Source organism: Propithecus coquereli, unplaced genomic scaffold (assembly GCF_000956105.1).
Source record: "Propithecus coquereli isolate 6110/MARCELLA unplaced genomic scaffold, Pcoq_1.0 Scaffold170, whole genome shotgun sequence".
NCBI classification, from domain to species: Eukaryota; Metazoa; Chordata; class Mammalia; order Primates; family Indriidae; genus Propithecus; species Propithecus coquereli.
In genome coordinates this window covers 4,385,498-4,407,619 of record NW_012141636.1, presented here as the reverse complement: position 1 = coordinate 4,407,619, position 22,122 = coordinate 4,385,498, and the positions used below count along the sequence as shown (strand labels likewise).

Genomic DNA, 22,122 nt, shown 5'->3' with positions numbered 1-22,122 from the left:
TCCTTTTCCTTATCCTTATAAAACAAGAACTATAATACTAATATGCTTCATTTTTGGCACTAGATGTAATAATTTTAAAATATACATAACTTCAACCTTTGTAAATTACTTATAATCTACTAAGAGATTTTGATATTTAATGAAATCTTAATATAAATTTGTGGTAAGTAAAGAATACTTTTTCAGAGCAAATTAGGCCACTAAGTTAACTCTTGCACAAGTCCAAATATGCACAGACTAGATGTTTACTTAAAACAAGACACTACAAGACAACTTGTAAAGAGATAAAGCAAAAAGATTTGCTTTTCTCTGTTTTAAAGTTTAACTCCAAAAAACTCATAAAAATCTGCTTTTTAAAAACGTCACTAGTTTCTGAACAACACTAAAAACTAAAACTTAAAGTTTTTAATTACACCCAACCAGGATGTGTGGTTGATATGCATACATATACACAACACTCAACAGAAAGAACTATGGAGCTATTTCCCAGTATTGTTAACTGCATCACCTAATAAAAAAAAAAGAACTAAATCAACACATATCACAAAGAGTTCAATTATATAACAAGCAAATCAAGGGAAGGATAAATTTTTCTTCGGCAACCATGTGATAGCAGTTATAAAGAAGCTATCATAAATAAAGCTAGATTTAAAATTTCGAGCAAGTCTTTAAAACAATAGAAACACTTCAGTTAATATTTAAAATAGGTCATAATCTATAACACCTACGAATTTTCTGTAAACAACCAGCGTCTAAGAATGAAACACTACTGCAAAAGCTCACTTACAAGAAAAAGTAGAAAAGCTTAAAAAAAAAAGTCACCTATCAAAAGTGAAAATAAAATAGGAAATAAACTAGCAACCCAAATCCACGTTATCACCTCACTTCAAGCAAACTTCTCTTTATGCCCTAAGAAGTTATTGTTTTTACTATCAATAACATACTTTTACTTTGGTGTTATTGTATTTGAACTAATGTAGTGTTCAAAGAGAAAAAAAACCAGATCTAATGATAAGCAGTCTCTAAGATAGACCTAGACAGATTTCTACACGTTGAAAGGTGGTAAAATATTAACACTAAGAAGCTGTAAAGTTAAAGATGGATATTGTAGTCCATAGATCAAACACTAAAAGAAGAAAGTCAAAAAAGTTAAAATGGAATTGTTAAAAAAATTTATATAATGCAAAGGAAGGAAGAAGGAACAGAAAAAAATAAAATGGAAGATCTAACCTAGCTATATCAATAAATACATCAAATGTTAATGGACTTAAATATATCTAATTAAAAGGTAAAAACTAGCAGAATAGATGTTAAAAAAACAAAGATCCAACTATATGCTACCTGCTAAAAACATACTTTAAGTATAAAGACACAGATGCTTGAAATTAATTAGAGAGAAAAATATAGACTACGCAAACAGTAAGCCTGAGAAGACCAGAGCAGCTATATTAATATCAAATAAAAACAGACTTTAGAACAAAAAGTATTATCTGAGTTATAGGACATTCATATTGATAAAAGGTTCAATTCATTACGAAGAAATGGTAATCATAAATGTGTAAGTACCAATACAAATTTCACAGAAATTGATAACATTAAAGACAAAAACAGACAATTCCTGAACTACAGTTGGAGATTTTATACTTTTCTCTCAGTAAATAATAAAACTAGACCAAAAAATTAGTAAAGATACAGATAAGTAGTACTCAACAAGGAATAATTTGTCCCACAGGACATTTGGCAATGTCTGGAGACATTTTTGGTTGTCTCACCTTGGTGAGGGGGAAGAGAGTGCTAATGGCATGTATGGGTACAGTGCCCAAGAAAGCCTTCCCAATAAAGAATTATCTGGCCCAAAAGGTGTCAATAGTGCCAAGGTTGAGAAACCCAGCTGTAAAAAATATTACCAATGACCTTGATCTTACTGATATTAAAAGAATACTATTAATAGGCGAAAGAAGAAAAGTCACACGATCACAGCAATTGATACAGAAAACACATGTAACAAAATATCACTCATTCATGATAAAGGCTCTCAGCAAACTAGAAATAGATGTAAACTCCCTAAACCTGACAAAGAGTATATAAAAAACATCCTACAGCTAACGTAATGCTTAATGGTGAAAGACTGAATGCCTCCCCCTAAGATTAGAAACAAGGCGAGGATGTACCAGCACAATAAGGCAAGAAAAGGAAATAAAGGACATACAGATTGGAAAACAAAAAACAATCCCTATTTGCAGACAACGTAATTGCCTATATAGAAAATCTTGAGGAATGTACCAAAAACTTTTAGAACTAGTAAGTGAATTCATCAAGATCACAGACAACAAGGTAAACACACAAAAATCAATTTTATTTATATGTCATAGCAATAAACCTGTAGAAAATGAAATTAAAAACATAATACCCCCCACCTCACTCCATGTGCAAAAACTAACTCAAAATGGATGAAAGACCTAAATATAAGAGCTTAAACTATAAAACTTAACAAATAAAATAAAGGGCTAAATCTATATATTGGTAATGGTTTGTTAAATACAACACCTAAAACATAGTCAACAAAAGAATAAAATAGATAAACTGGACTTCACCAAAATTAAAAACTTTGTGCTTCAAAGGGCAAGATCAAGAATGCGAAAAGACAATACATTACACAGGGGAAAATATTTGCAAGTTATATATCCAGTAAGGGACTTATATCTAGAATATCTAAAGAATTCTTACAACTCAATAATTAAAAGATAAATTTAATGCTAGAAATGCCACCTGAAAATGAAGATACAACCTAAGTAACACAATCAGTAGCATAGATCTTATGGCCATCTATCAACCTTGGAACCCTAATGATAGAGAATGTACCTTTTCTTCAAACATTCATAAAACAATCACAAAACTAGGCACAAATTAAGCCCCAAAGAAAATTTTATTAAGTCCATACAGAGGAAATACTACAAATAACATTCTCAGGTAAAAATGTAATAAAACCAGAAATTAATAACAAAGAGGCCCTTCCATCTTCTTAAACTCCGTGCTAAATAATTCTTATATCAAAGGAGAAATACCATTTAAAATTGCAGACTTTTCCAGAAAATGATAACAAAAATACTACATATCAGAATCTATGGGATACAATTAAAACAGTGATCAGAAAATTCATAGTTTTAAATACTTATATCAAATGAAATTAAACAATGAAAATAAATAAATTAGTCATCAAATTTAAAAAGTTTTTAAAAGGAATGCAAACTAGCCAAATGAAAGTAGAAGGAAAAAAACAATAAAAATCATAATTAGAACAACAAAATAACAAAAAATACCAATAATAAATAAGCTGACTCATTGAAAAAAAAACAAAATTACTAACTTAATAAAAAGGGAATGGCATAATTATATAAAGTAAACAAGTTGAGAAATTCCATCGAAAACAGAAAATTCAGTCAAATCATAACTGACTACTTTGTAAAACTCCACACAAATAAATACAAAAATCTTTTAAAATGGATAATTTCTGGAAAATGGATAATTTTTCAGAAATAGATAACTTTCTAGTTCTTACACAAAGTTACTAAAACTCTCTATTGAGTGAGCTAAAAGCTTAAACAGATCAATTTTCATAGAGAAAACATAACTTTTTCTAAGAACTACCACCCAAAGGAGTCATCATGCCCAGGAGGTTTCACAGAGGCAAGTGACCAGAATTCAAAGGCCAGAAAATTCACTATTTAAATTATTCCAGAGCAAGGAAGAAGGAGGAAAATTTCTGACATATTTTATGAAGTGAATATGACAATGGCACCCAATCCTGATAAATAAATACACACACACACACACACACACACACACACACACACACACACACAAAATGACTAGCCAATCTCAGTCTCACAAAGGATTAAGTGAGGTTTATTCCAACAAAGCAATGATTATGAAATATCAGAAAATCCATTAATCTAATTCATTATAAATAATAAGTTTATTGGAAAGATCTGGTGATCACCTTAATCATATATTCAAACTTGGAACCATCAAGATATGGACTCCCTGATTGGCCTCAGCATCATCTATGAAGTATATTCTTATCAAGAATGTTTAATTTAAATCTAATCAAGCCTTTAAACCAAACTTAAGTTTATAGGAAATATACGAGATAAATGAACCAACTACACAATTCCCTGAGTTAATAATTCAGACAAACCAGAAATGTGTTACATATAAGACAACTGTCCTGGTCACTTAGTAAGTCAATGCTGTGGGGGAGAAAGGTAGGGAGACTATCCTAGATTAAAAGAAAATAAAGAAATATAAAAACATACATAAACTTTCACTAGATTCTAGTTCAAAAAATGCTACAAAAGCCATTTTAGGACAATATAGACTGGTTGATATTAAGGAATGATTGCTAATTTTCTTATGTGTGATAATAGAGCTGTGATTATGTAAGAGAATATCCTCATTTTAGGAGATGCATGCTGAAATATTTAGGAATAAAGTGTCATGATGTTTACAACATGCTTCCATATGATTCACACACCCACATAAAACCATACATGCACATACACTCATATACAAATAAAGTAAAAATGGCAAAATGTTAACACCTGTTGACTCTGGTTGCAAAGATGTTTAACAGTTTCTGTTGAAAAATAGGCACATAACTACAAAAATGCTATCTTATTATCTGAGTGCTAAAAATTAGTATACAGCAGTATACTTGATTTAAAATATTTGTAAAGTTTCATATATGAGTAATATATACTTTGAAAATATATTTTCAAAACCAATATTCACATTTTTAATTGATCAGGAAGTTACAATCACCAAAATAACTACCTCATAACTTATGGGCAAAAAACAACAACAATACTTAACACAGATACATTTACTATGTGCTAGGCACTGTTCTAAGCATTTTTACACATATTAACTTACTTAATTATGTGAACAAGCCTTCAAGAAAAAATGGAAATCCTTCCATTTTTCAGGTACGGAATAAGCCACACAGTAAGTAGCAGAACCGGACTCCTACACCAGATAGCACAGCTCCAGAATCCATGCTTTAACTATCATGCTGTACTGTCCTTTCAGGTGGAGAAACCTATGTTTCTAGCATACCGACTTGATTTTGCTGAGGTTATAATATCCACCATACGTTTGAGTTTAGTAATTCTAATAATCTAAAAGTATGACATAATCAAAGAGAGAACCACAAGTTTAGATACTATCAACATTATATTTACAAACATGCATTAAGAGTGGCTTCAGGTAGTTTAAGTAAATATTTCTTTATCTGATAAGATCTATTCATACTCTTACTCTGGGGTCAACGACTACAATAAGCATTTTCATAAACTGGTTTTAATACATGCCCCCATCTTGTTTCTCTGGGACAAAGGTAGATAAATATCTGGGCAATTAAAAAAAATTATTCATGAGATGGCAAATATTTTCTTATGCAAAAGCTTTAACTTCAATGGTTTACCTGACTGAACAGTTTATACAAGTTTATAGCGTTTTACAGAAATCTTATTAACTCACAAGTAAAATCTCAGGTTGTTAACAATCAAAATATTTTTTAATGACAAGATGCCTTAAAAATAATAATTGATTTAACAGAGGTCACTCAATGAGCTTGAAGCAAAATACAAATCTAGATGGTAACAGAAAACTATAGTTAATTTTCTTGGGTATAATAATGGTATTGTATCCATGGAAAAGATCTTTCTTTAGAATTTACATATGCCATGTTTTAGTTAGGTCACATTATAGAACTCTCTAATTTTTTAGTGAACAGAGACTGAGTATTACTGATCTATAATGTCAATCTTTGTACTTTTATAGACAATAAATACAAATAATATAAAATTAATTTTCAATCAAGTATCTATACAAATGAAACAATATACTTGGAAATATTTCTCATCCCAGGACTACAATAAATAAATGATAAGCAAAACAAAGAAAAATTCTAGTTGGGGTTGGGGGACAGGTAACCAGTTCTATTAAATAGATATGTAAAACTTTACCTGCTTTTTCTTTCAATTAGAATGGCCACATAAGATGCTGGCAAAGCGGCACCAAAGCCAGGAGTCCATGAGTAGAATTTTCCAAGTATCTTCCTGAAATTCAAATTTGGAATTTTTGTATGAAATTTCTAGTTGCTCATTTCAGTTATTATGAATAGAAGTTTCCCTTCTCAGTCCACCCTCTAACTAAATGTCCCCTAGCACTTCAAAGTCAAGATGTCCAAAACTAAACTTATTATCTCTCTCCCCATCCCTACGAACTCATTCTTAATCCTCTATTCTTCTAGGTTAATGGCATCAACAACTACCTATCCACTTATATTTGATACTTAGAATCGTCTTCAACTTTCTGTCTCCATTACCCCATATATTAAATCATTTCCTTAAATTATTCCATACACAATTTATCACTCAAGCTCTTCTCCAACCTACTGCCCCTGCCTTAGTTAAGTCCCTCACCATCACTCATTAAAACTACAACAATAGCAGAGTAATGAGTATCTCATCTCTCCTTCCAATAATTTAGTCAGCCGTATTCATTCAGGCATTCCCTGGATTCAAACCTGCTGGCTATGCAAACCCTCTGTGTTCTCAGTTTCCTTATTTATCAAATACGAATAATAATATTACCTATCTCATATAGCTGTTATGAGGACTACATCGAGATGTCTCCCAGCACCATGCAAGGTATATAGTAAGTACTCAAAGTGTTAGCTATAAAATTACAATTATTACTGTTATTATTACTATTTTTAACACATAATAGACATTCAACAAATGTTTTCCCTTCTTTGTTTCTACATCTATTGATAACTTTTTCTTATAGCACTTACTAATGTATTTTATAGTTTTAGTTTTATGTGTATATCATTTTTCATTCACTAGAGTATGTTCCTTGAAAGTAGGAATCTTCATAGTGCCTCACACATTATAAATGACCATTAGTGGCTTCAGTTCTCAAAGAGGAAACAAAGAAATTTGGAGATGTTAGGAAGATTTTTTTTCTTTCGAAACAATATATTTCTAAGCAAGGGAGAAGCAGCACATAAAAATTATAAGAAATTATCTGAACTCAGTTGGTCAATTGCTAAATGATGCACTATAGAAAAACAAAAATGTATATATACAGATAAGAATCAATAATCGCAGACAAAATAATATATTTAATTGAAGCTCAGATTTAAAGGGATTAGAAAAGCTTGAGGACACATTAACTTGGGTACTTTCAGAAACCTTCTGCTTGAGAAGACTGAAGGTGGTTTTCCCTCCAACATAAAATCCACAAAGGACTTAACAAGTTATTGAATGCAAAAACTAAAGAAAAATAGACTCAATGAATCAGTTATGGGAGGAACATGGATGTTACTTTAATTATAAGTATTTTATCCTTCTACAACTTAACCAAACAGGTTCATAGAACATAAAGAAATATGCTACAATAGCACATATACTCATCACAAGTTTTTAAAACCTAATTATTTATACCCTTATTCTTAGAGTATTAAGAAGTTTTAGAAACTTTCCAGAGAGCATGTGATGAAGACAGTTCCTTACATAGATTTTCATTTCAATTTAAAGACATGATTTGCTTAATGGTATAAAATCTAAAAGTTTATAAATATTAATGCTCTGAGGGAAAAAAGTCTATAAAAGATATATGGAAATTATATTTTTACTTTCAGTTAAAATATACCTGCAGAAATACCTAGACAGCAGTAATGAGGATAAGGAGAAGTTACATTTTAACTTGACACATTAAAAAAATATTAGTTCGAGTTTTCAATAACAATCAGTGGGGAAAAGATAAAAAGAAGTAAATATCTAACATATTTATGTTAGGTATATCACAGCACTCAAAAGACTGAATTCTATCTACATCTATATAATGTATAAAGCATGCAGCACAGGTAATGTACATACAACTAAATCAGGAGCGAAAGTTCCAACAGTAGGATATACAAGGAGTTAACTTATTGTTTTATACGTAAACATGTGCACTTTATAGTCCTTTTGAAGTCTGTTCTCTGCATAGGGCCCTAACCTATGCTATGGACAGTTGCTTTGAATTCCTGATCTATGAAACTGAAAAACTAAGAAATCTTATCAACAACTTGGTAAATGTAACAGGCCTCAGAAAATGTATGATATATTAAAGGATTTTTGCTATATAATCACACCAATAATTTGAACTTTATATTACATCTCGAGGCCAAGACGGGTTCATAAGCTTTCTTTGAGATGTCAATTCACAGATTAAAAAAAAAAAAAATAGAGGCAGTAACCCGCACAACATTTACGTAAACATGTTTGTTTCCACTTCAACGAAGGAATCTGTATTAACATCTAGTGGTGATTATGAGTACCAACCTTAATATGCAAAAGAAAGCCATATACAAGGCCCCATTAGCAGTCAGAAATGAAGCCGATTGTAGGATCTCAGGGAGCAGTTTGTGTAAATAATAGTCTAATTTTCGTTTCCGGAGAATTGCTGCAATCTGGAAAGAGAAAGGCTTTTTTGTTTAATCAACCAACTTTTCTCACTTACCATAGTTCTTATATCCAAGCTACTGAATAAAAGAATATAGTTAAAAATTAAGGTAAAAATGCTGGCATTTTACTGGCTCCTCTATAAAAATACAATTTTCAGGACAGAAAAGAAGATACTTAAATTCATTCTTTTTGAATAGATACCCATTAGTGAGATTGTGAGATCAAATGGTAGCTGGTTGAGAAATCTCCATACAGTTTTCCATAGAGACTCATAGGTTTGGACATTTTACACAATCCCATATTTCTTGAAGGCTTTGTTCATTTTTAAAATTCTTTTTTACATTTTTCTGAGTGGGTTAATTCAAAATACCTGTCTTCAAGCTCTGAAACTCTTTCTTCTGCTTTGTCTATTCTATTGTTAGAGCTTTCAACTGTATTTTGCAATTCCTTCGATGAGTCTTTCATTTCCAGAAGTCCTATTTGGTTTTTTTTAAAAAAATATCTATCTCTTTAATAACATTTTCATTCGTATCCTGATTTGTTTTTCTGATTTCTTCGTGTTGGTTTACAACTTTCTCTTGGATTTATTGAGTTTCTTTAAAACATGAATTCTTTATTTGGTATTTCAAAGATTTCATTTTGGTTAGGATCCACTGCTGGAGAGTTAGTGCGATCAGTTTGTAACACTCTGATTTTTCATACTCCCAGAATTATTTCTCTGGCTCCTTCTCATTTGAATAAACTATCTCTTCTTCTTATATTTAAATTTACTTTCATCTGGATGGGATTTTCCCCCCTTGAAGATGTGACTATATTGTATGTTGTATAGGATCGTTTGTCTTTGATTCTGGGTACCCAGCGCAACAAAGCAAAAACAAATCAGTATGATTTCCTTGGTTACAGATATGCCTTCTGCAGTGGTTTTTTCAAATGCTGGTTATAGTAGCAATGTGCTGGGCACTGCTTCCCAGGTGGCTGGGATGACTGGAGTCTCGGGAAGGTAACCTCCTTCCCAACTGCTGTATACTTGTACAAGCAGGATTTGTACTGGTATGTGCAGTTCAACCTGTAGGCTAGTAGGTGGCACTTGTGGGTAAGAGCAGGCTGTGGCAGAAGCAGATGGGTATATGCTTATTCTCTGTTTCCCAAGAGAAGGTTATCAACTGCTTCAAGCAGAGGGCTAGTCTGTGGAATGCGTAGAGGCCTGAACTCCCTGCTCAGCCTGAGTGAGAAGCAAAGCTAGATGGAGATGAACCGCTTAGCCTGCCCTTAGATACTCCTATGGTGGGCATAAGCACCAGCCCTGATGAGGGTGGCGAGGGGATCTCCTAGAGAAATCCGCCGAGAACTCTGTAGGGGGTGGCCACCTCAGCTCCACCAGTGGCACTACAGTTGTACTCAAAAACCTTAAAATGGCCATCCTCTGCTGCACGTGGTCAGACCTCCTGTTGGAGCAGCCATAGCTGTGTCCACAACAGTGAGAGTGGGTTGGGGGTAAGTACCCCTCTTCATGTCCATCCCAGAGGCTGAAATCACCTGGCCACTGGAATGGAACCACATTCTTCCTTGCTGAGCCAGGCACAGTGCCCATTTCTTTGCTGGAAGCAGCACAGTCACTCTCTGCCACCAGCGGAGAGCTCTCAGGCACGAGGAAACCATGCATTCTTGTTCCCTTTGTCGCAAGGGGTGCCCCCTTTGGCACTGTACCCTCCCTTCCCTTAGAAGCATCCTTACCCAAGGGCTCACTCCCCCCAAGTGACCAAGGGAGCAGGCTGGGGTGCCCAGCTACGTCAAACACAGACTAGCCCCAACTCGCAAAGCCATCCCTGTCCACAGATCTCGCCACCTAAGAGAAAGCTCAGCTTCAGCAAATCTCCTTCCATTCCAGTCTTGTAAGGGGAGGAAGCCCAGTTACGGTGCCTACGATTGAAACACATTCCGCATGCACCATTTGATTCTGGTTGTGGGGGGCCTTCCCCTCCTCTAGATCCAGTGCTTGACTCTCCGGACCAAGACTCAAATGCTCCAAGCAGACACAGCTGCCAGGTCGCCAACCACTGACCGGCTTGTTATAAGCCAGTTAACAAAGGCATCCTCCTCTTGGTCGCCAGGCCAGAAAAATGCCTGTAGCTAGCTTTTCCTGGTGCCTGTCCCTCTCACAGTCTCCTGACCTCTCCCCAAGTTAGCTCCAGGGGTTGGGAGCAACCAGGTGCTCTTCAGTGGAGTGAGCTGCAAGGTCCCCCAGTTGAAAGGTCAAGGAGGGAGACTCTCTGCCCCCAGGGGCTTCACTTACTTTTATCAGCCAAACACCACCACACAAGCTGTCTGCCCACCTTCTCTTCCCTGGGATCTGGTGTGTCCTTCATTTTGGTGAATTCCTCTATTTCTTCCTGAATAAAAGCTCCCAGTGTTATTCTCTACACTATTTTGTTATTTCCATGTGGAAAAGGCTAGCTAACGAAGCCCCTAATCCACCAATTTGGGGGGAAAAAATATTAAACCACATTTTTGTTGCCCCAACGATTCAAAATAAAAACAGAATTTCAATGAACAGAACTGAAGTAGGATATTCATCTATAGTCAGAGGATATCTTGTAATTTTTCTCTAAAAAACCTCAAAATCCTTTTAAAAAATAAGATTTTGTTTTTAAAAATATTTAGCATAACAAAGTAAGTAGAATTACTTTGTTGCCACAAATAAATTTACAAAGTATATGATAGTTAATTTTATGCGTCAACTTGACTGGGCCAAGGAATGCCTAGACATTGGTCAAACATTACTCTGGGTGGGTCTGTGAGGGCGTTTCTATATAAGATTAACATTTGTCCTCCCTACGTGAATGAGCCTCATCCAATCAATTGAAGACCTGAATAGAACAAAAAGATGAACTCCCGTCTGATTTCTTGAACTGGGACATTGTTCTTGTCTGGCCTTCGATTTGACTGAAACATCAGCTCTCTTCTTGGGTCTAAAGCTTGCTGGCTTTCAGACTGAACTACATCAGCTCTCCTGGTTCTCTCCTGATTCTGCAGATCTTGGCAATTCTCAGCCTCCATAATTGTGAGACAACTCCTTATTTTATACACTTAAACACACACACACAAACACACACATCCCAAATGGTCCTGTTTCTTTGAAGAACCCTAATACACTATAACTGAATTGCTTCCAACATTTTTATTTTTAGGTTAAAAGTATAAGCTTAAAAGCCAAATATCAAAAACAAAATCAAAAGAAACCAAGTATCATAGACCAAAATTTACATATCTTTTCATAATTTTCAAAGCTTTTATATATGTACTATCTCATATGATTCCCACAATAAGCCATGAAGTAGCTAAGGCAGGATTATCATCTATTCATAAATGAGAAAATCACACTATAAATCACAGAACGAAACAAAAATTCAGATCTTGTACCTTATACACAATGTGCTACACCATGCTGCCTTATCAGATACAGACAACCAACTTATTAAAAACAAGAAAAACAAAACAAAAAACTAGGACAACTTGTTAATAACATATGAGGAAGGACATAAGCAAGGCTTCAAAAGTTTTCCTTAACTATTTATTGCAAAGCCACCCTATAATGAAAATTATATTCAAACTTTAGTGATGACCATCAAGCCTTACATACCTTACCTATATCCTTACCCTTCCACTTTCAAAATGTATATAGAAGTTGAAATAGGCTTTCAAGATAAACATGAAAATATACTTAAGATACAATATTAAAACAAAATATGATCACAAACAAGACTCAGATTTAGCCCTGCCTACATTTTTACCCATGTTCCAAAGTGAGTAAGTAAAATTAATATTTTTGGTAATGTAGGGACAGTCTTGAAAACACACCTGTCATTTCAACTTTTACTGATGTAACTCATTATGTAGCACTACAACTTTAAACCAATCTTTCATACCCTGTCATCTTCTGTATACTTAAATACAAATATCATGGACTCTAACATGAAATATCTCAATTAATGAAAAAATTCTAATAATATACTTCTTATTGAAGAACTTTATTCAGATGAAAAATAGAAAGTACACACATTTATTCCAATATCTCCAATAAGATTATTGGATGTAATGAATTAAATCCTTAAAACAGAACTCAAGCAAACTAAGATTTCAAGCTCAGGAAGTAGGGATAATTTGAGCATGAGAAGAAATCACAGACAGTAGGGGACTATCTTGACCAAAAAATATCAACTGTCTCTCCACTTATTTATATATAAAATTCCATTAACAGAAAACAATGCCACCTCAAGAAGTTTAAACTACACTTCAACACACTTCAAAGTAGTGTTTACAATACTACTTTGGTTCATTATTTATTCAGGCTCATTAACAAATACTTATTAACTACATTCCTAGTATCCCAAGGTAAAACAAATTCATTTCATATTACATGAAGGAAAAAATTCACAAATCTCAATCAAAACATTCTTTTAGAGCATATCAGTGAATAGAAAACAAACTAAGATTAGTGATTAATCAAAAGGCAATTGATAAATAAATAAATAAATAAAAGGCAATTGAAAAGTTTGACCTAGGGTCAACAGAAACTAAAACAAGTCTTTAATATAGTGTTTTATTATGATAATTGAAATAAAATGAACTTAAAATATTATAAGACCCTTAATCATCAAAGTACCAACCACTTAATTATGCATTACTATGTGCCCAGTATAAGTCCTCGGAGATGTAAACATATTTCACATTCAGTACACTACACAAGTCATGTAAGTAACTGTAACACAAAAAAATGTACCAACACATTTTTAAAAGTTCTTTGTTAAGCAGTCACTTCAATTAACTCTCCTTCCCTAATTATCACTTAGCAAAGTGCCTGGTAGGCACTCAGTAAATATCTGATGAATAAATGATCAATCTATTATCAAAGTCTTACCACATCTTTGATCACTTTGAAAGCTTAAACAGATAGCTTTATGCAACATAAATTTGTGCTCCAGCTTTTCAATCCACATTGTCTTGTCATAATCAATAAATTCAATTATTCATATATATTAATATACTGCTTATATACAAATTGAGGCAAGAATTTTTTTCTCAAAGTCATAACTCATAAAAAAAGAAAGTTGGCCAGGAGCAGTGGTTCATCCCTGTAATCCCAATATTTTGGGAAGCTGAGGAAGGGGGATCACTTGAAGCCAAGAGTTCAAGATCAGCCTAGGCAACACAGCGAGACCTCGTCCCTACAAAAAATGTAAAAAATTAGCCAGGTGTGGTAGCCTTCCCCCTTAGTCCTAGCTAGTCAGGAGCTGAGGCAGGAAGATCAGTTGGGCCCAGGAGTTTTCAAGGCTGCAGTGAGCTATGATAATCCCACTGCACTCTAGCCCGGACAGCAGAGTGAGGCTCTGTCTCAAAAAAAAAAAAAAAGTCAATTTCTATGTATTCCTTAGTAATGTTCATTTTTTTACAATCTGGCCATTGTCCAATTTAAGATATTCCCCAGAAATCAAGAGCTCTCTGTTCTAAATAACATAAAACTTAGATTCAAAAATATAAAATAAATTGTGTAATTAAATCTGGATTGAGGTGAATAAGTGAAAAGGAAAATGGTATGAAATGCAATCAAACAAGCAATAGATAGGTAAGACTGTAGGCCATAGTAAAGATAAACATTTTATTGAGAGTTATGAGCACAGCAACAGCAAGGACTGACTTGCATTTTTAAAGGATATGAGATAGGTATTTTATCCCCATTTTAAAGATGAGAACACTGAGGTTCACAAATGTTAAGAACCTCACAGAAAGTCACAAAGCTAATAATATGCGACAGGACTGAGATTCAAGCCCATGCTCTCCTCAAACTCCCCACCTCAAGACTTCTCTATAACACTGTCTCCTCAATCTCTTCATACCATTCTGACTGCTTCTTCCTTTCTTTTACTCTCTGCTCCAAATATGAACATTCCCCAGGCTGTCATCTCTTTCAATTCTTTCTCCATTGACCCAATCCATTACCATAGCTTCAACTTTCATCTCTGTGCTTATTACACCTAAACCTAAATCTCTCTCAAACAGCAGCCCTATATGTCTCATGGGCATTCGCTGCTTATATACCACACTAGTAGCTAAACTTCAATATGCCCCAAAGCAATCCAGCATATTTCACTGAAAATATTTTTTTCCACAGCATTACCTTCCATATAGTCCAATAAACAAGAAACAAAATCTTATAGCTTTCTTTGATTCTTCCCTCTACCTTACCTCTAAGTCACTAAATTAACATCCCTATATACCACTGCCAGATTAAGCTTTACAAAATAACTCCAAGCATATCATGCCATTGGCAACATTTACTATCCACAAATAAAGTGCAAACTCCATCTGCCATTCCCCAAAGAATACCATATCCTATTCTACCTAAATGTCTTTGTTCAAGCCATTTCTCTCCCTTCTTGACCACCTATTTCTACTTTTCCAAATCCTACTTTTCCTTCAAGGCCACTAAAATACCATCTCTTCCGTTAAGTTTTCCCTTGTCTTCCAGCCAAATGTGATCCTCTACCTCTGATCTCTCAAACTATTTTATCCGTACCTTATGGTATTTATCTTAGTGAATTTGTATTACAAAAGTATAATGCCTAATCAATCTCCCCTCCTAAAATATAAACTCTGAATGTATGAAGTATGTCCCATTTGTTTTATTCACCATTATACCACATAGCACATAGCTACAACAAACAGCAAGCACCCTGCAAATAGGCAGACTCAGTAATACTTGATAAATAAATAAGGGACAAATATTCCAACACTGACAGTCTAGGTTCAGATATTACTAAATGTAATCATCAAATCTCAGTCTCCCCCTTCATTAGTATATATATTTCATCAATATTTATCAGCAAATAACCAAAAAACAAAGTTTTTAAGAGTCAAAAGTTCATAACAAATATAATTTTCTAAACAGTAAATAAAAGGCCTGGTTATTCAAAATAATCATAATAATGAATAATGATGATGAAAAAGTATTTACTGTATAATATTAATCATAATGAAAAAGTATTTACTGCAATGGTAAGCCTTCACCTCTCAACTAGAAGTGATGTGCTAATTGTACTTTGTACTCAATAAAGAGCAAAGAATAATAAGTCACATACAAAAATAAGTTCAACAAATTCAAAATGTCACATAAATAAGAAAATTCATCATTAATTGTTCATTTAAAAGAAAAAAGACCAAATGACTTGTTCCATCTTCAAAGACCAGTACCCTAAACTGGAGGTCCAAAGGGATAACAACAAATCATGCAAAAATCATCACTTAACACAAAACGATATTAAAAAGATTGTAGCTATTGAATAGAGAGAGAAGGTGAGCCCCTCACTGACACTCCTATAAACTAGGTTTCAAGCAAAAATCAAAGGGGGATTATGCACAAATTTACAGTTCCATGGTCTCCAAAGGTCAGATAATCCAGACAGATATTCTCAGTACTTTGCATTCTTTAAGCAAAAACAAAACAAATACCTGTTACCTAAAATTTCGAAAAGTCTCATTGCTATTCTTGTTTCCTCTAGAAAACCTGCTAAATCACTGCCTTTAAAAACTCAGTCTGCATCACTGAAATAATTTCTTCACAGTTAGTGGTTTTCAAGCCTTTAGCAACTGGGGACTGTCCATAAATTGTTTTTTTATTTCTAGGAATTCCAACTCTTGTTTAAATGTTTACTCAGCCTAGAAGTGATGAACTGATCCTTCATAATCTAACAAATTTTTGTTAGATTATAACAATAGATTTGTTACATTAAATGGTTCAAAGGGGATAAATATTGAGTAAACATATTCATACTCTGAAGAAAAGTCTAAATGTCTAAAGATCAATGAAAAAGCCAGGTTTGTGTTGTTTTGTTTTTGTTGTTGTTGTTGTTTCGTTTCGTTTTTAAGGCAGAGTGTGCTCTGTCGCCCAGGTAGAGTGCAGTAGCATCATCAAAGCTCACTGCAACCTCAACCTCCTGGGCTCAAGCGATCCTCCTGCCTCAGCCTCCTATAGGCCCGTGCCACGACACCCAGCCAATTTTTCCGTTTGTAGTGGAGACAAGATCTTGCTCAGGCTGGTCTGGAACTCCTGAGCTCAAGAAATCCTCTCACCTTGGCCTACTAGAGTGCTAGGATTACAGGCGTGGGCCACTTCACCGAGCTGAAAAAGCCAGTTTTTAAATCATTCCTTCCCCAAAATGCAAAAAGCTCCACTTTGAACTCAGCTAAGGTTTAAATGCCAATACTCTAATCTGGAGGTCCTGAATAAAGCCATTTAGGAAAAGAAAAACTCTTGGAACCACCTGAGGTTAGTGAACAAGTTTTCCTTCTTAGGGAAAGGCAATTAAGAATCTAAACAGCATAGAATCCACACTCTCAAATGGGCAATTGCGTATTTCAAATTTGCCACAAAAACCAAGGACACTATTTTCCTTAATTTTAGCAGTAATCTAGGGTTTAAACAATTTAACTACTGTTTTGTGTGTATGTGTGTGGCAAGGAGAATGTGTGGTGATAACTAACATCCAAGAAACAAAATAACTTCCTAAAATACATTTTTGGTACATGAATAAATTTTTACCATATATTACAAAACATGTAGGATCATTAAAAAAACTACAAGAAGTGAATTGATGACTGAAGATTGACATTTTTTACAAATTGTGAAAACACAAAGATTCACTATTAAAAGGAACAATACATCTACATTTTGAAATGGTTTAAGTAATACAAGGTGAATACTCACTGAGAACAGGTGTAGACACCACAATGAAAGGAAGCATGAGAGCAGATGTATAGAACAAGAGAGTAAATATGATATGAATGAATCGGTTTGGTACAACACATAATAATATTTCAAATGAAAAGCAGATACATAAGACCCATTTTATAGGCTCCAGAAAACACTCTTGGTTAAAATCTGCCCCCAGAGCAGCTTCCCTTCAGAACTTCTCCATTTCTACCAATAACAGCAACTGTGTCAAATCAGACTTGAAATCCTAGAAGCTAAACAAGTCCTCACGCTACCCCAATATTCTCAGTCTCTAAGTCCCGTTCATTCATTCTGTGAAATGCCTCCAGAAGTGCCGTTTCATTTTCTCTGGCAGATCTGCCGAGTATCTCCTCACTCCTACATATTCATGAGTTCCTTCATTCATACCTGCATGCATTCACACACTCATTAAGCACGTACTGAAGTACTGTGTTAGTTCTGAATAAACCACCATTCTAACAGGAGATACAGACATAGATCACAATTAATGCACTATTTCAATAACAACACTACTTTATTAGGGGCCTACTATGTGACAGCTGCTATTCCAGTACACAATTATCCCATTTAAGTCCTCAAAACAGCCCTTAAAAAAATGGGTGTAATTATCTTCTGCAAAGCAAGAGATTAAGGGTCAAAGGAATGAAGTAATTTTCCTAAGATAACATTGATAGTAAATTGCAAGGTGGAATTCCACGAGAGTTCTGATTCTTTCCACCATTTGTTGAATCCACTGCATCAATTTCTAAGCAATCTTTCCTATCCAGTCTACCCAGTTCCTATCTAGTCTACCCAGTGCCACCAATATCATCATCTTAAAGCACCATTTTGTACTTGTAACTCCTTTGCTCAAAAAAACCCTCAATTTCAGACATTGCCTTAAGCTCAAAAAAAAACCCTCAATGGCTCCTTCAGCTGATCTTCAGTCTTTGATTCAAAAAAAAAAACTGAATCCTGTTTTTTCCCCTTACTAACTCTAAATCTTATAAATCGTTCAATGTTTCTAACCTTCAGTTTTCTTACCAATGAAATGGGGATAATAAGATGGAGTTATGTGAGGATTAAATAAGACAAAATATGTAAAGCACATAAGTGCTCATTAAATAGGAGTTACAGCTCATAACTCCTGTACATAAACCTTCTGTTCTAGACAATGTATGTACTGCTTCTCTTACAAAACCGTAGATTTCTCCCTCAATTTACACTATTCTCCCTCCTCTCCATTAATAATAGGTACTCTATAAATATCTATGAAATGAATCAATGTCTGCCCATCCTTATCTTCAAAGCCCAAGTCCAATGCCACTCCCTCCAAGGAACCTTCTCTAGCCACCCTCCATTAACTTCACTTCTAATTTAAGTGCCACTGGGGAAAGAGGGGGAAGAAAATGCATAATTATTCAAAACCTATTATATACTAGAAAATATATGACACATCATCAATGCATTACTTCATTTAATTCTCACAGAAAAAGATAAAGTAACATATACAAAGTTAAATGGCTGGTAAGTGACAAAGCTGAGATTCAAATCCAGATATCCCTGGTCTCCTTTTAAAGACCAACTTCTTCCTACCATACCACCTTGCAACTTGGTACCTGGAGGTACACATTTAACCAAGTATCCAATACTTACAAAGAGCATAGTGTTACTATATTCTATATCTCTAAGTAGCCCCACACACACATACATAACTGAAACAAAACTGTCATGAAATAATGCTTATCCTTAGCACCCGCAATGCACTCTAACACTTTCTATTCTCTTCTATTTCACTTAACATAAAATGCTAGTTAGTTTCCACTAATTTTATTTCACAACCACTGATCAGTAGCAACCCAAAGTTTGAAATACATAGCTATAAGGGATACAAGGCCATATGAGATGGAAAATTTGCCCTCAAAAATATTTAATCTAGTTGGAAATATAATAGTAAAATACAACTCTTTTCCTGACTCCCCCACCCCACCCTCTCTCGCTGGAATGGGAGAACCTATGTTCCTGTTTCTGCCTTGAACTTCCCTATCATAGCACGTAACCAATAAACTGTGTAAGCCATAGATATAACAAATATCAGGCATTCAACAAACATTTGTTAAATGAATGAATGAAAGTGCTATGGATTTTCAGAGGAAGAATTACATAGCATAAACTCTCTCCACAACCACATCATTATCCTCTGAGGGCAGGAACAATCTTTTTGTATAGTTGAATACATCAAGAGCTAATAATGTTTTATAGATGCTTTATTTAAAAAGAAATCTGAGCCATAGACTGGCCTCAATTCATGCAGAAAGGCAGATAAAAATAAATGTTTGTCAAAGAAAATCAAGGAAAAAATTTCCAGCTCCAATAAGTTTACTATTGGCCTCTACTCTATATCCTTATTATTCAAAGTGTGGCCCCCACTATTACCATTACCTGGGAATTTGTTAGGAATGCAGGCTCTCAGGCCCCAGTCAGACCTACTGAATCAGAACTCCCATTTTTAACATGGTCCCCAGGGGATTCCTAGCACACATTACAGTTTGGAAAGCATCAGCCTATATGATAAAAATGAAACAGGCTCCTGCAACCTCAAGAGAGAATATCACCATCTTCTTCTATGTTAGCTCTGCAATAAATAATCCGGCTTTTCAAGTAGTATTACAGATATAGCCATGACACACTTTCAGGCATATTAGGGTATAAACCCAAATTACTTAAATGAGATATAAGAATTGATCACTGAATATTGGATGGAATTTTCTCTGCTTTCTTAGGACAGAGACTTTATAAGGCAAGGAAATTAGACAATGAACTTAAGTGGCCAAAGTCATAAATTTTTAATATCAAGGATGAGGTTACTGGAAAAAAGATATTGGTGAGAACATTTAAGAACAAACATCTTAGTTCTCGGTCAGTGTTACACACACATATTTCCAAATACTCTCTATTAATTGCCCGACATGTAAAGTTGTGTATGGATCTAGATGACATAAAGTCAGATTTCCTAAACACCAACACAGACTCAAAGACTGGAATCACCCTTTAAATCACCATGTGCAATCAATCTCAAGCCAGGAATCTCATTTGTTAACTTGCAAAAACACCTGCAAAATCCTCAAGTCACAATCTTGTGATTCCACACTGAGACAAGATCTGTGGCCACAGGAACTGAAGGTCAAACACACCCTTTTTCATTAAAAAAAAAAAAAAGGAAAGGCAAAATAAAACAGGGGGAATTAGATGAGAGAAGATTGAGGGCCATTCTCATAGCTTCGCTGAACTACAAACACCTCTCCAACAAAAGGCAGGAGAGAGAAAAAATAACGCAGGTCTTTGAATTCACGTTTTTAAGCGTCCTAAACTTAATCGTAAAAGTTGGACGCCCATTCTCTTCCCAGCAACAGGCTTTCAGATGACAGCTCAACCTCTAGTTCCCCTTCCCCTTTACCTGTGCAGGAGTTAGGATATCCGCCCCTTGCGACCTCCCCCATCCCACTCGCCCCTCCACCAAAACACTTCGACCCCTCCAAAACAGAATCCGACACAAGGCGAGTCCCCCAGAGCTCCCCGGGTGCGCTGACTGCAGCCCCCCCTGCCCATCCTCCATACTAAATTCGCCCTAGGGGAGGGGCTGACGGGTCTCACCAAGTACAGAGGGGCATAGATCTTCAGAGACTCCTCCAGGGCGCCCCCGGTGATTTGCAGGAAGGAGACCCGACAGGAAGGCTGCCAAGTGTGGCCAATCTCGTAGCAGTTATGAGGGATGGACTTGCTGAGGGCCGCCATGACGAAGAGCAGAGCGGAGGGCGGGGGAGGCTGAGAGCCGGCGCTCGAGAAGGAGGGGCACGACAGCCCGTCTGCCGCACTCTCGCCGGGCCTGCGGCCGGAGGTGCGGAATGGAGGGGAAAGGTCACGGGAGCGGGGTTACTCTGTGCCAAAGTCCTCGGATGTTGAGCGCTCGGCGTATCGCAGCTCAAGGGGGCGGGACGCGCACCGGGGAGGCGGGGAGAGGCGGAGCGTGCGCGCTCCCTCAGGCGGGCCTCCGCCGGGGTGCGCTCCCGCGGCCGTGGCGCGCGCCGCCCCTCGGCACCCACCGCGTCTCGCGGAACTGAGGAGGAGAGCACCTTCGCCCCGGGAGCGCGCGCTCCGCCAGCGGGAAGCGCCGCTCGCGCACGCGCCTGCCTCCCCACCACGGCGCCGTGTCCCGCGCTGGGGCGTGAGCTCAGCTGTTCGCGGCTTGGGTCAGATTGTACTTCAGTCGCCGAAGCCCGGCGAAGTGCAGCTGAGGGTAGTGGAAGAAAGGGATTAAATGTCCTTGTTGGGAGCTGGTAGAGGAGGATGATTGCCAGAGGAGTGCCTGAGGCAAACGTCCTCCCCAGAACTGCCAGCTCCCCTTCCCTGGCGGCCAGATAATAAACTGCTAAGGCTGCCTGCTGGTTACAATTGAACTGCTCTCTGGGAAGGCTTGAAAAAATTCTCAGCTATGTTCATACACCTACCATGTGGGGAAAGGGCGCTGGGTCATCCTGTCCAAACGCTAAGCCACTGAGCAATCCTACCTACAACATCCTTGACAGATGCTCATCAACCAAACAGCACACGCAGTAGAGACAGCAGTGGTGTGTTAGAACTCAAACCCGGCTAGGGAGCTTGGCCAACAATTAGTGTAGACAGGGATTTGTGTGGCCCATGAGTCATATAACCTCTCTAAATGTCAGTCTCCTTACCCATAATGACCTGCCAGTTTCTTTGGAATTCTAAATTCTATAGTTTCTTAAAGCAGGAACTTACTCCCTTTAGAGGAATTCCATTCTAATCTTCTAGTCTTCA

General features: G+C 36.1%; 1 protein-coding gene across 2 annotated transcripts in view; it reads right to left on the bottom strand.

Moving 5' to 3' along the window:
- TMEM135 (transmembrane protein 135) overlaps positions 1–21,266 on the bottom strand; it is a 236,969-nt gene extending 215,703 nt beyond the window's left edge. Inside the window, exons 1-3 of one of the 2 annotated variants that reach the window (XM_012641862.1) lie at positions 20,938–21,266; positions 8,394–8,521; positions 6,027–6,119 (exon numbers count right to left, since the gene is read on the bottom strand). In XM_012641862.1, coding sequence (XP_012497316.1) covers positions 6,027–6,119; positions 8,394–8,521; positions 20,938–21,078 — 362 coding nt within the window. In that variant the 5' untranslated portion in view covers positions 21,079–21,266. The remainder of the gene's footprint in view (positions 1–6,026; positions 6,120–8,393; positions 8,522–20,937) is intronic. The other variant, XM_012641861.1, reaches the window with a different exon arrangement.
- Between the last annotated feature and the right edge of the window lie 856 nt (positions 21,267–22,122).